The sequence below is a fragment of the Ptychodera flava genome, unplaced genomic scaffold (genome assembly GCF_041260155.1).
Source record: "Ptychodera flava strain L36383 unplaced genomic scaffold, AS_Pfla_20210202 Scaffold_88__1_contigs__length_448041_pilon, whole genome shotgun sequence".
Taxonomy (NCBI): Eukaryota; Metazoa; Hemichordata; class Enteropneusta; family Ptychoderidae; genus Ptychodera; species Ptychodera flava.
This window is the reverse complement of record NW_027248410.1, coordinates 312,264-326,116: the sequence shown is the minus strand read 5'-3', so window position 1 is coordinate 326,116 and position 13,853 is coordinate 312,264. Positions and strand designations below refer to the sequence as shown.

The 13,853-nt window shown below is 37.2% G+C and overlaps 1 protein-coding gene across 1 annotated transcript in view; it reads left to right on the top strand.

The window, feature by feature from the left end:
• The window catches only part of LOC139129065 (death-associated protein kinase 1-like), a 50,754-nt gene that overhangs the window by 12,464 nt on the left and 24,437 nt on the right, over positions 1 to 13,853 (top strand). Inside the window, exon 2 of the mRNA XM_070694740.1 lies at positions 13,307 to 13,405. Coding sequence (XP_070550841.1) covers positions 13,307 to 13,405 — 99 coding nt within the window. The remainder of the gene's footprint in view (positions 1 to 13,306; positions 13,406 to 13,853) is intronic.

The following is a 13,853-nucleotide window of genomic DNA, read 5'->3' as shown; positions in this document are numbered from 1 at the left end:
TTATTGAACGGTTTATAGTTTGATGTTGAGCAAACTATAGTAACTTATTTTGTTGATCAAACGGGCTATACTAGTTATCCAATATAAAAAGAATATTGTCGTATAAAATACTGATGTACCGACTTTGTTCATGTAGTGAGCAAAGGCGGAAGTGACACCGATTAGTATTGTGTCGTCAAACATCACCAAAAACTGTTAACAAAGGCCCCTCTTAATATGAATATAAATATCAAATTGAACCTAGTTTTACAGTATTGCCCGCTTTGTTTTATAGTTTGCAAATTTCATACAAGATATTCCTACAATTAACAACGAAAAGGAGTTCAGCCAGGATTTCAATGCTGTATCAGTTCAACAATGCCCGTGGCGCACATTTTTTTTCGATCCGTCGTGTCGGTATGAAAGGTCGTAAAACATAATCGTCTTTAAATCTACCAAAGTAAAAAAGTAGATTCCACTCGTGGAGTTGTCAAATCTCACCTTAACACGGGGCGTATCGTAGTCGCAGTTTTACCCAGACTACCCTGAGGAGTGCAGGGCACTAGGGCCTAGGGGAAACTGATTGTATCAAAACTTGTCACGTCGGCGATGGTTTAAAAGTATAAAATGCAATAACTTCTAACGTCAAGTTGCTTTGTTTCTGATAACTATATTGCTGAAAATGTGACCTTCCATTCCGATGTCAAGTGCCGTACTTGCCAATAACTTCGCAAACACTTGTTCATTTAACCCTGTGGAGATTTTATCGCTAGGAGTATATGGATGGCCAGTGACACAACTGTTAGCAGATTACAGTAGCACTGTTTACCACCCAATATTTCTTCACTAAATAAAGTTCATAAAGATATCTTACAATATACAGCTGATTAATATCAAAATTATGACAGGCGCCTACGCAGTAAAACCTAGTTTAATACCATGATTGTTAATCCGGTTATCCAAACTTTAACTAATCCGTGTCCCAAGAAAGTTTAAATGTCCGACTTCAGGTCACTGTGCAGGGTGGCGCCAAAGGTTGTAAATGCGTTTGAAGTTCGTTAACATGTAAAACGCCTCGCTGCTGATCGGACATGCCGTGTTTGGTCCCAGAATCCCATAATTTTGACATGTTTCAGGCAGTCATTGTCATTGAATCTTGTATATGATGTCTATGAATATATAGCGACTGAGTTGAAAATAAATTGAAAAAAATTCTTCGTTTTTTGTCGAAGAACGCATACGTTTCAAAATGTGTTCCCTATGAGCTTACGACCTTTTGACCCCTCTTTGTCAGGAAAGCATGATTATTCAAATTTATAATACCGTAAAAGCGATGATCCCGCCCAGTGTATGGAACGGGCTGCGTCATCAGTAATCCCGGGCCCCTATTTTGCGTCCACAGTCCTGCAACTTCCCGTTTAATGCATCCTTTAAATAAATGGAGTGACAAAATTTATTGTTTGCAAGCATCTTGATAAACGGGACATGACCGTGTTGCACTAGCACTGCATGAGTTTTGTTCAAAGTGTATGGGCCGTCTTTAAATTTGAAAATCGGAACTCGAACTCCCACCAGGGTTACATATGTAACCGCCCTTAAAGGCTTGTGATCTACGATTTTTTTTACAGTATTTTCACGAGTTTACTTTCAAACTAAACTTAGTTGATGTACATTTACCTACTGAAGGATGTGTAGACAAGTATTATTACTCAATGATTTGGACTGTGTGTACAAGTTTGAACTAGACAAATAATATACGGTTGTCGCTCTCATAAAACGGCCACAACATGAACGAGTAGAAAAATATTGTCTTATGTGCATCTACATGTCATAATCTGCCGAAAGACAAACATGATGTCATTCACCCGAAGTCCTTGATTTTGCAGTTTAAACTTGAAGTTTTTTGAAAATGCCGAGAGATCAAAGACGATATAAAAACTGTTCAATTCACTTGCTCATTCCGACACAAACAACTGTGTACTACAGTTTTCCAAAGGGTACACATCATGTAGTGAGTAGAATTCAAAGAATATCCAAGGTAAATGAAAACACGCTTATTGCTTTTAGGGCTATAATTGTCGGATAATTAAAATATACCGAAAAGTTCCCTGCAACCACCTGTAAAGAGATGTAAAAATTCCTTACACAAAGGAGCAATTTCAGATAATACATTTGAGGATATGAGAGCAAGTGCCTTGCTTCACTCCTCATCTCTACAAAGCCAGATAGCCAAGGCTTAAAAATAAATTGTGCAGTTACAATAACATGGTTTTCAAAATAAGGGTAGGTAGCTATAGGATGGGCAGGATTTTTTTTCCAAAATATTTTTATTTTTAAATATACATTTCTCAGGGGTTCAGGGCGGTCAAACACCGGCCATACATTTCCAGAAAAATGTATCATACGTATAAAAGAGGAAAAATACAAAAGACATCTTCGTTAAAGCGAAAATCAAATACCAAGTAACGAACGCGTGATTTTATGGGGTTTTCCTTCCTTTTTTTACTTGTGTGTTTATTTAGCTCTAAAATGTTTAGGGTCAGCAGGTAAAAAATAAGGTAGGGTTATATCGGATTATCGGAAAAGCTCTATATTTTTGTGCGGCCCAATCGTGTCGAAAAGTCACAGGCCGGCGCGCACAAGGTTTATAATAATTGTAAGCTGACTTAACTTTGCACTTATTACTTGTTCATTTTTTGACCTCAATATGAGAAAGAAAATTCATCGAAAGTTTATTTTATCGACCATTTCTCTAGAATCCATGAGTATAATTGTATATAGCTGTGTGTCGCGCTTGATTTGGAACTGCATTCGATAGTACGTTACTCAAGAACCAGTCTTCCAGAATTCGTTCATTTTCTTTAAATATATTACGAACATACTGAATAGGTTATTAGGGTATTGTGGGTTAATAAATAGTGGTCTCTCCCACATGTAATGAAAATACGATCGAACGGAGTAGAAGTGTGGGTATGATGGTTGGAGGCCCATATAGATATAACCGCGGTACACACAGCCATGCCACGCAGTTAAATATACATGTAATGCAAATATATTTGGACACTCAGCCATATCCTACGATCTGGCCGGGAGCTATATCGCGGTAGTTTCGTAAATGTCGCTGTTAAAAAATCTAAATAAAAACATTCATGTATCGAGAGCGCAGAATACGGGCGAAGATTGATATTGCAGAACGGGAGTGCAGTTCGACATTGCAGATTGAAATGCATTAACGCAGATTGGGGACGCAGACTATCGATTTCTGACCTTTCACATACCTGGTTTTAGAGTCAAAGGCCCTGTCTTGCGTTATGCCACCATCAAAATGGGGTAAGCCCAATTCACGTGCCGCGTGCTGCGAGCCACGAGCCACGATCCGCGTGCAGCGAGCCAAAGTTCACGATGCACGGATTAGTATGTTAAGCTAGAAATAGGTGCATTTTCACTCTAATTCACTTTATCGATTCATCTTCACTATTAAATCACATTTAATAGACGCCTTGTATGTGCATAAAGTGGTGACCTGCGATATGTGTGTTCACGCAATTCAACATGTGCTGGCCGGTAAGGGACTTGAAAAAACTTATAGGCAGGGAGGTCGAATTTTTCAAAATGATGCTGAGAAAAGTGACTCACCCCAATTGTTATGCCGTCCCTGTACGTGCTATACTCAACATCAATAATATTTTATTTGACAAATATTAACTAATTCATAATGAGACGCCTCATCCCACCAATTATGAAGGCTGTTGCACTAATATACTGGCAAATAAGTTAAATTCAGGTCAAAGGTCATCCTGGTTACTTAATATTTTTGCTGTATACTTTCGTCCCATGATGGCTGTCCACTAAAAATCAGACCTATAGCAATATTGGCTAGGTCAAATGTCATCCTGGTCGCTTGATATTTTAGCAGAAATCTTAGTAAACAATCATCTCCGTCCAGTAAACTTCAGACCTCCACCTCTGTTAGCTATCATATAATTTATAGATGTGCATAATATTTAGGTACAGGATGATTTGAGGGTCGAAGGTCGGTGTCCCATACCAGTCACAGTTCGATAGACGCCAGCCGTCTTTGACTTTTACGTAGGATAAGCCATAGCTTAGTTGCAGAGGGGGGGGGGATAGGGCAGGTCAAAGGTCATAAATTCCAAAAAATAACATTGTAAAAATCTTTTTAATATTCGCGGCTTAAGATCTAGATATGTGAAATATAGCAACCTTTCCTTCAAAACTATTGTACAGAATTTTGATTGATCAATTTTTAAAGTTACAATTTTACGGGCAATGTGATTTTGAAAAATACTGGCCCTCCCTCCCTATAATTTCTCTCGAGTCCCTTTCTGCATATGCCCCTTGATGTAGAATTCGTAAACACACATTCACTGGTCACCAGTTCATGCATTTAGAAGGCGGCGTTGAAGCCCGAATGTTGATTTATCCATGAAAATGAATCGATGAATTACATTAGAGTGAAGATGCGCCTACTTCTAGCTTAACATGCTAATCCGTGCATCGTGAACCTTGGCTCGCGGCACGCGGATCGTGGCTTGTGAATTAGGCTTACCTATCAAAACGACAGTAAATCTGGCGCCCCGTAACCTTCGCCCCTACACTATAATTGAAGAAGAAGTGTTTGATATCTGTTCTCCAACAAATTACTTATGGAACCATTCACATCTTAGCATCTATTTTATTGATATTATAGCTGTTAATAAGATCGCCTACCCTGGCTTACGGACCCGCGTGATCGAGATTGGCATTTGTTTGGAAGTCACCCAACCACCGAACCACCACACGAACCACCGAAATGGTCTATAGTCTTTATAAAACGGATAAACACTACTCAGACAAACATTACATTTGTAACAATCACGAAACGATCGACAAATCTTATCGCCAAGGAAATTAGTACTTGATCTGAAAATAGCGCAATGCGTAAACAAACGAAGCAAAGAGACACAATGGAAAATATTTGCAGTAGAGAGAAAGTGTTCATAATTTTTAATGACAGAATACGAGAAGTCTATGATTAACTTGCTGACACATTGCTAGCCTTATTATCAATTATGATTTTGCAGTCCTAAATCCTACAAACAATCGGGCTAAGACAAGAAATTTACAATGGGAAATCCTGCGCCGCGCAACGCTTTGAGTACCAAGGATGCATAGAGGCTTTATATTATTGCTTGACTGTGAATTATCTATTCGCTATTCACTCGCAGGGAAAATAGGAGCGTAATTATTATTCGACCAGCTGCAAGGCGAATATTCTTTTAGGTTTATTTAATCACAGTGTTCATCCAATTTTACTATGCCAGTATACAGCCTCATACGTTGTCATCACATCTCTTGCAAACGTACGTTTTCTTGTGAATAGGACGCATCAGAGTAACGGCAAAGAGATGTCCTATTTACTGATATAAGTCAGTTGTACTTGAAGAGATCGATTTTGTTCTCCGAGAATCGAGTGTGTCCCCGCGACTCGAACAGGGCATTCCACTACGCGAGATGATAAAAATGCCGCAGTGATTGTACTTTGGGTTCGTTTGGAGATCCATTCGTCAAGGAACTTACACTGAAATGTAAACACGTGTGTCAACTCTTCAGGATAGAGTATTGGGGAGTCTTGCGATTCGATGTCATATTATTGGTATAGAGGATGATAAATTGGATTGTCTTGTAGTTCATCCCAATTTTGCATTACATGTGTGTGTTTAGTCGTAACATTCAAGAGGAAAGAAGAATTTTTGTAAAGAAATATATATATATATATATATATATATATATATATATATATATATATATATATATATATATATATATATATATATATAGAGAGAGAGAGAGAGAGAGAGAGAGAGAGAGAGAGAGAGAGAGAGAGAGAGAGAGAGAGAGAGAGAGAGAGAGAGAGAGAGAGAGAGAGAGAGAGAGAGAGAGATGTGTATCCCACCCTGAACAGGCATTTATACTTGACCCCGGCCGTGAATAGGCGTTTCCATCATGGCGGCCTTCACTTCGGACGTACTGAGTACGTTATTTGTGTGTATGTGTTGTGCTTGTGTAAGCATTCTAAACAATAGTCCTACACTCAGTGTGATAGTTATCGGACAGGATGGTGAATTTCGCCCAAAGCCGTTTCATAAATGATAATCACAACAAAATCTTATTATCATATCTTTCGAAACTTATTGTGTTTATCCTCAAACTGTTAACACGACGGAAGTGATATTTAGAGGGTAAAAGCATGGATTTTTTACATCCATGGTAAAAGTTGTCAAATTTTTTACCCGATGTTGAGATGCGTAGTAATCGGACGTCGTATTTGGATTATTATTGTAGGGGATAAATATTGATATTTTGAAACTTCAAAGCCCAATTTTCAATTTTGGTGTGTTTAGAAAACTTTCGTGATAAATTAGTTACGTTAATCCATGGACGACGCAACTATATTTCGACGTGTATAGCGCTTACATATCGGACATGGACTGTCTCTGTTTGTTGTTTTCGACGCCTTTTATTGTATGGTGTAGCTAACTTCGCCAATTTTGTAGCCCGAAATAGCTTGTACCGAAAAAAAAAACTATCCAAAACAGGTTAGCAGCATCACTTGATTTAATATGCAGTACCGTGACTTGTAAAACGCGATCAATACAGAGCAAAGTGAGTAAAACGAACAGCATGTCATTAAATGTCTGAAAACTGTAACACTGAGTGTAGGGTGTCTTATTTCTGTACACGTGATGGGAAACCCGTGAACAACAGCGGAAAACAGCTACACTTGCGTTGTCCGTTTTCCGTACTCGGCAGCGTGGACGCCCGCGCCACAATTCAATGCGCACACCGGTCTCTACACGGTGTCACTTAATCATGCCGCAAATACATGCAATGTATCGTACGGCCCTAAAATTTGGACCACTTACTATCAATACTATAGGGAACATTTTCTGAAAGTTTCAGTTTGGCTCAAGCTCTATAAAACCATTAAAATTAGGTTTTTCGGCAAAAGTTGGATTCCAATACGTCGTTCGATCGTCCGCCTTGGCACGGTAATTGAGCCATTGTAAAACAATTTTGCACTCTCTGGTCAAATACTTTGAAAAATCTGAATAAATGGTTTATTGTCAATCAAAATCGGTATAGTTAGAAGAAGGATAAGTTTCTGTTTGAGTTCACAGCTTTGTTTTGAGATCGTACGCCGGTCTCTCTCCCACACACACTCCCTCACTCAGCGAAGTAGCGAAAACGAGGCTCTCGAGCACGATAAAATATGCAGATTTGGTACCCTCCGTTCAGGCTGATCCCTCCCGACAGCACACTTTGAAGGTGTATGATAATTGATATCTTCTCCTCAACACATTACATCTTTAAAGAACAAAACTGCCAAATTCATTTGCACAAAAAATAAAATGTCCAACGGAAATTCCATCTTTGTACTACACAATTTGAAAAATAAAATACCCCTCCAAGAATGTTTTATTTTTCTGGTTGTCCTTTAACTATCCCCACCCCCGCGAAAAAAAAATATATTTCATAATTTTCAAATTTTCAATATAGACTTAAGGCAATTTATTTTATTCATAGCAATATTGAAATGTATTTACTACTTTAAAAATGAAGTTTCTCTTGTCCATTAAAACTTTTCCGCACACAGAAACTTGCCTCTTTGGGTTTATAATACATCGACTAATTCTACTGTTCTCAATGTTTTTCCAAATATGTTAGATCAGCCAAATGTTTTGACACCTTTCCCAAAACGTGAACCTTGTTGTCAAAGTTGCTGTTGTAACAATTGTATGACCCCTAGGCCTATGTTCTGCTTATAAGATGTCAACTATGATGTATACATCCTCTTTCCAATTAATAATTTCTAAACTACAAAAAATCCAATCAAAGTACTAAAGTTTCGTGTGAGACACCTTGGCAAGCTGACTGCTTTTACCAGCTATGAGTTGAGCCAAATTTACAAAACAATGCACTGGTCTCCTGTCGTTGGCTCCGTTTGTGCAGTGGAAGCATCACCATGCTGGTTCGGTCGACTAGACTATTGTCTATGAAATCCTCAGTGGCGGCGGAAACGCAATGGCCGATACTTCTTCTCTATCAGTCCTTCAGCCACGCAATACCAGGCGTGCAAACCGGTCTGGACCAATTGATAATTTCAGAGATACCCGTTTCGTTCAATCCTCCCACAGATTCAATAACTAAATTTGATAGCTTAAAACCCCAAAGTAGCTTTTCCCTTCTCGAGACGGCTGCCACACATAAATAGAGCACTAATTTCGGAGTCCACTGCGGAATTGCTAGAATTTGACAAGAATTCGTTACCTTTGGTCATCGCAACTGTGAAAGAGAATTGAAATATTTTCATTCAATATATTGAGTAACTCATTCGTGGTTCTGCAACTATAGCAGTAACCTGAGATATCCACGGTCAGTTCGTCTCATCAAAAAAATCATGATGCATTTTAAATTACCACTTCAGTTCCTAAAGCACGTATGCCAAAGTATTAACAATCACAGCAGTAAGCGCTTAAAATGATCTTTAAAAAATTAACATTTTTGCCTTAACATATCTAGAAACGATGATATCAGAAAATCCCGATTTAGATCATAAGGTGTTACACTTGTTCGCCATAAGCTTGAGAACAATGAGAAAACTATAATACGGTACACAAAGAGACTGAAAAACTGGTTTACTGATGTAAAGTTATTGCAATGAGAACTGACAAGCTGTGCTATTTCACTATTCCAAAACTTGCAATGTGCGAAACAGTTTTTCTTTGTAAGAAATATATTTAAATATTCTTAAATGACAGTCAATCGTGAGTTAAGTGTTATGTAATTACGGTATTTACTTATGTGGACATGCACAGTGTACGGAATCCGAATACAGGAGTGTGTCTGCACTCTTATTCTCAATGTGAGTTTCTTGGGCGTTGCAAGGTCTGTGTTGACGCTTTGCAAATACAGGGCATTAGCCCGAGGAAACTGTGTGCGTCCTTACGCTTTGTTTTGAAAGTGACACCGACCTAAACGCCCTCTACAGTAATGTTAGGCATCAAGGCAACAACATAAATGGCTTATGGATTAACTGCCGGGTGATCGACCAAGATTTCACAAATTCATCAGAGTAAGGTATGGTCTTCCTTCCTCGGTCGCTTCTGTTATTGTGGTCGTATATACCTTCGAATGTTGACTTCCTCGTTTTAATTTCAGGGACAGGGCTTCTCTTAAATCTTTTTGACTGTCTGGGGATACTCTTTCTCTTGTCATATGGGGTGTGCCACCCAATGGAAACATCTACCACGAATATCCCAAAAATACTACTCATTGTTACGGTTTTTCCTGGACAGTGTCTGGAAATTCTCATCTTTATTTTGTTGCATGTGAAGGTTTTTCTAATGAAGGGGACCTTTTCTTTGTTATCTGTTTAAGGTTTCAACGATGAAAAATCAATGCATGTTCAGGGGTTTTTAGTGAAAAGTGGACCTTTCGGGGGGCATGCCCGTACTCCTTTTCAATGGTAGTACCCCCAGGGGCTTGGCTGCTGTATGTTTCGTCTGCTACTGTTTAATAAACTGCATCTTCTCTGGAAGCGACGTTCATCAATTTCTGGATGCTCTCTTCTCGCCTTACAGCAAGCAAAAGCGCTACTTCTTCTTTGGACCAACTATTACCACGTTCGGCTGCGTACTAGTAGGAATACATTTGTCATGGTTAAACTCAACGACATCAGAACAAAGGCAATAGGTTACAACGATAAGAACGAGTCTGTATGTAAAAGTGTCCCATGGAATCTGTGTATAAAACTTCCTAGCTGATTGTATGTAAAATTTTCCAACCGAGTCTGTGTATAAAACTTCCCAGCTAGCTGTATGCAAAATTTTCCCACCGAGTCTGTGTATAAAACTTCCCAGCTGGCTGTATGTAAAATTTTCCAACCGAGTCTGTGTATAAAACTTCCCAGCTAGCTGTATGTAAAATTTTCCCACCGAGTCTGTGTATAAAACTTCCCAGCTGGCTGTATGTAAAATTTTCCAACCGAGTCTGTGTATAAAACTTCCCAGCGTGGTGTGTCTTCAGAACGAGTTTGTATATGTAAAATTTTTCCACCTAGTCTGTGTATAAAAACATGTATGTATGTATGTATGTATGTATGTATGTCTGTATGTATGTCTGTATGTCTGTCTGTATGTATGTATGTATGTATGTATGTATGTATGTATGTATGTATGTATGTATGTATGTATGTATGTATGTATGTATGTATGTATGTATGTATGTGTGTGTGTATGTATGTATGTATGTATGTATGTATGTATGTATGTATGTATGTATGTATGTATGTATGTATGTATGTATGTATGTATGTATGTATGTATGTATGTATGTATGTATGTATGTATGTATGTAGGCCTATGTATGTATGTATGTATGTATGTATGTATGTATGTATGTATGTATGTATGTATGTATGTATGTGTATATGTGTATATGTGTATATGTGTATGTATGTATGTATGTATGTATGCATTCTACATATATATATATATATATATATATATATATATATATATATATATATTATATATATATATACATAATTCATATATATATATATTATATATTATATATATATATATATATATATATATATATATATATATATATATATATATACATTTTACACCTCTTCTATCTCTAAAAAGAGCTTGATTGTGTAAATTAATTTTTTACATTTGGCGCCTCGTATGCGTGTACAGTGTAGATTGGAGTGTATGTAAATGCAAAATTTATACACATTCAGGGCCGATCATGCCCGATGATGTTCATGGGGCTTCAATATCAGTTAATGTTTCGTTTTAAATTCGTTTTCTACATAAAAAAATTCACTGGTATTGCCAAAACTATAAAATAATATCAATGATGTATCCCTTTCCGGCTCATGGACCCTAACAAACTTTGCACTTCATAGTGTACTCGCCTTCGCCTCGAACATTATATTGTGCGATATTTGCTTTCGTCTATGAAGGCCCTTGAGGGGATATAGCATTGCTTAAGTATATCCTGCTGTATAATTTAAGCAACATTACGAAAGCCCAGAATTGGAGTAATTTTGCATAATTGTATACACTGACAGCATGGGAGACACCGCCCTCTACTGGTCATGTTTATTTTTGCCGACCTACTTTTGAGGCCAGAAGTCGTGGGCAGCTGTCTCCGTTTCTTCTCACAGTGCCCTCCCTTAGTTAAGAATGCGGGTACATTGTTTTTTTTTAATTATTAGTTCAACAACCAAGTTAGACCAATGCATCTATTGGTTTTACGCATAACAAGGTCATGTCTTCTGCATGTCACATAACCAGATATGAACTGAATATGCTCACGTGTTTTACAACAGGTTCATTAATAGTAGTACGCTTCACAGAACAATGAGATATATGTTATCACTATATGTAGCAGGGTTTTTTAAAACTTCGCACAGTACTCTCAGAGTTTAATCACTAATTACAAAACTTTATTTAATATGCGAATGAGCTGTCAATTAACTTGACACTGCTCAATGCTTTATGGGACAATTAGATATCCATCAGATCAACATTTGTAGCTCGTTTTATTTAATTTAATGCTGTAATTTTAGAGTAATGTCACTAATTACAAAGTTCATTAAATATGCAAATAAACCCTACATTAACTTGACACTGTTCAATGATTCATAGCACAATTAAATATTTATCAAGTCAATATCTGTAGCACGTTGCACCAAATTTTAGTGCCGAAATTTCAGAGTTATCACCTAATTACAAAGTTTATTAATATGCAAATGAACCCTTAATTAACTTTATACCACTAAATGCTTTACAACACAGTTAGATATCTGTCGTATCAGTATGTGCAGCAGTGTTCATCACATTTGATGCAGTTATTTCGGAGTTATATGACTAATTATAAGACTTCATGGAATATGCAAATGAGCTAATCATTAACTTGACACTGCTTCAATGCTTCTCAGTACAATTGGATATTTATCAGATCATCATCTGTAGCAAGTTTCATCAAATTTAATGCTTTAATTATGGAGTAAAATCACTAATTACAAAGTTCATTAAATATGCAAATGAACCCTTAATTAACTTCACACAACTAAATGCTCTACACCACAATTAGATATCTGTCGGATCAGTATCTGCAGCAGATTTCATCACATTTGGTGCAGTTTTTTTGGAGTTATATCACTAATTACTAAACTTCATAAAATATGCAAATGACCTATTTGTTAACTTGACACTGCCAAATGCTTCTCAGTACAATTAGATATTTATCAAAACAATATCTGTACCAAATTTCACTGACTTGGGTGCTGTAATTTCAGAGTTATATACCTAATTACAAAGTTCATTAAATATGCAAATGAACCCTTAATTAATTTCACACTTCTAATGCTGTACACTACAGTTAGATATCAGTCGGATCAGTATCTGCAGCAGATTTCATCACATTTGGTGAAGATATTTCGGAGTTATATGACTAATTACAAACCTTCATAAAATATGCAAATGAGCTATTTATTAACTTGACACTGCCTAATGCTTCTAACTATAATTAGATATATATTAGATCAATATTTGTTGCAAGTATCATCAAGTTTGGTGCAGGAATTTCAGAGTTATCTCACTAATAACAAAAGTTCATTAAATATGCAAATGAGAAGATAATTGACATGACACTCACAGTATCATCATTATGTTCTTAGATTGTCATCTGTGAAAAGTTCCATGAAATTTGGTGCAGTATTTCTTGATATATGTCTACACCGTCATTACCGTCTCCATAGGGAAAACCATTGTAAGGAAAAAAACAATATTGCATAACTTCATTAATATGCAAGCCACACTAACCAAAATCTAATCAGTTCTTGCAAGTAACACATGGTACCGGTGTACCAAATCTGACTTGAATCCGTTCAGGCGTTTTTGAGTTATCGTGTAAACAAACAGACAGACACACACACACACACACACACTAACACACACACACACACACACACTGACAGACAGACAGACATCGCTATGACATTAGCCCACGTGTTTACACACGTGAGCTAAAAATGCACAATTCAGTGACTTAAAGCATTTGCGAGACTTCTCTACTTTGTACGTTAGCTTTTCTACAGTGTTTATTATTCTCCTTTAAGGCCTGCAAGACTTTCCAGTTACCTTCATTCAAAACATTACAGGCTCTTGCCTACTGACTGCAAAACTCGTGCCCTTGTCAGTTATTTCACTTCATAATTAAACTTTATATTATTCTTTTTCTGCAGGATGGCAATACACCATTGCACGATGCAGCAAGGAGGGGTAAAGAGAAGACGACCAAATTACTGTTGGATTACAAAGCATCGGTAGACACACAGAACAACGTACGTGAATACGGTATCTATTCCCAATAAATAGTACAATGTGACATTACCAGGCGTCCACTGAAACTTTAATCATTAAAATTATTAAATTTAGCAACCAGAAACCCCTCGCAACCCACCGGGAGGGACCTCTTCGCTCATTCCCGTGATTTTGTAGGCTTACTCGTGTAGATGAAACTATAATGGGTTTGCAAAAACCGAGTAATGATTATACAACGAAAGTCATAGATATTGATAAGTGTGATTTTAGCAATGTATTTTTTTCAATTTGGTAAACACTATAGGGAGGCCAGGGACTTGATACCTAGAATCAAGTTCATTTCGTTCACCTTTGACATTCAGGGCCGGGGTCGAATGTTTATGTCTGTGTAAATTACGGTTACGATTAGTGTGCACCGGAGATTGTAAACAGGCCAATGTGTTTACATACAAAAAAACAGATTGTACG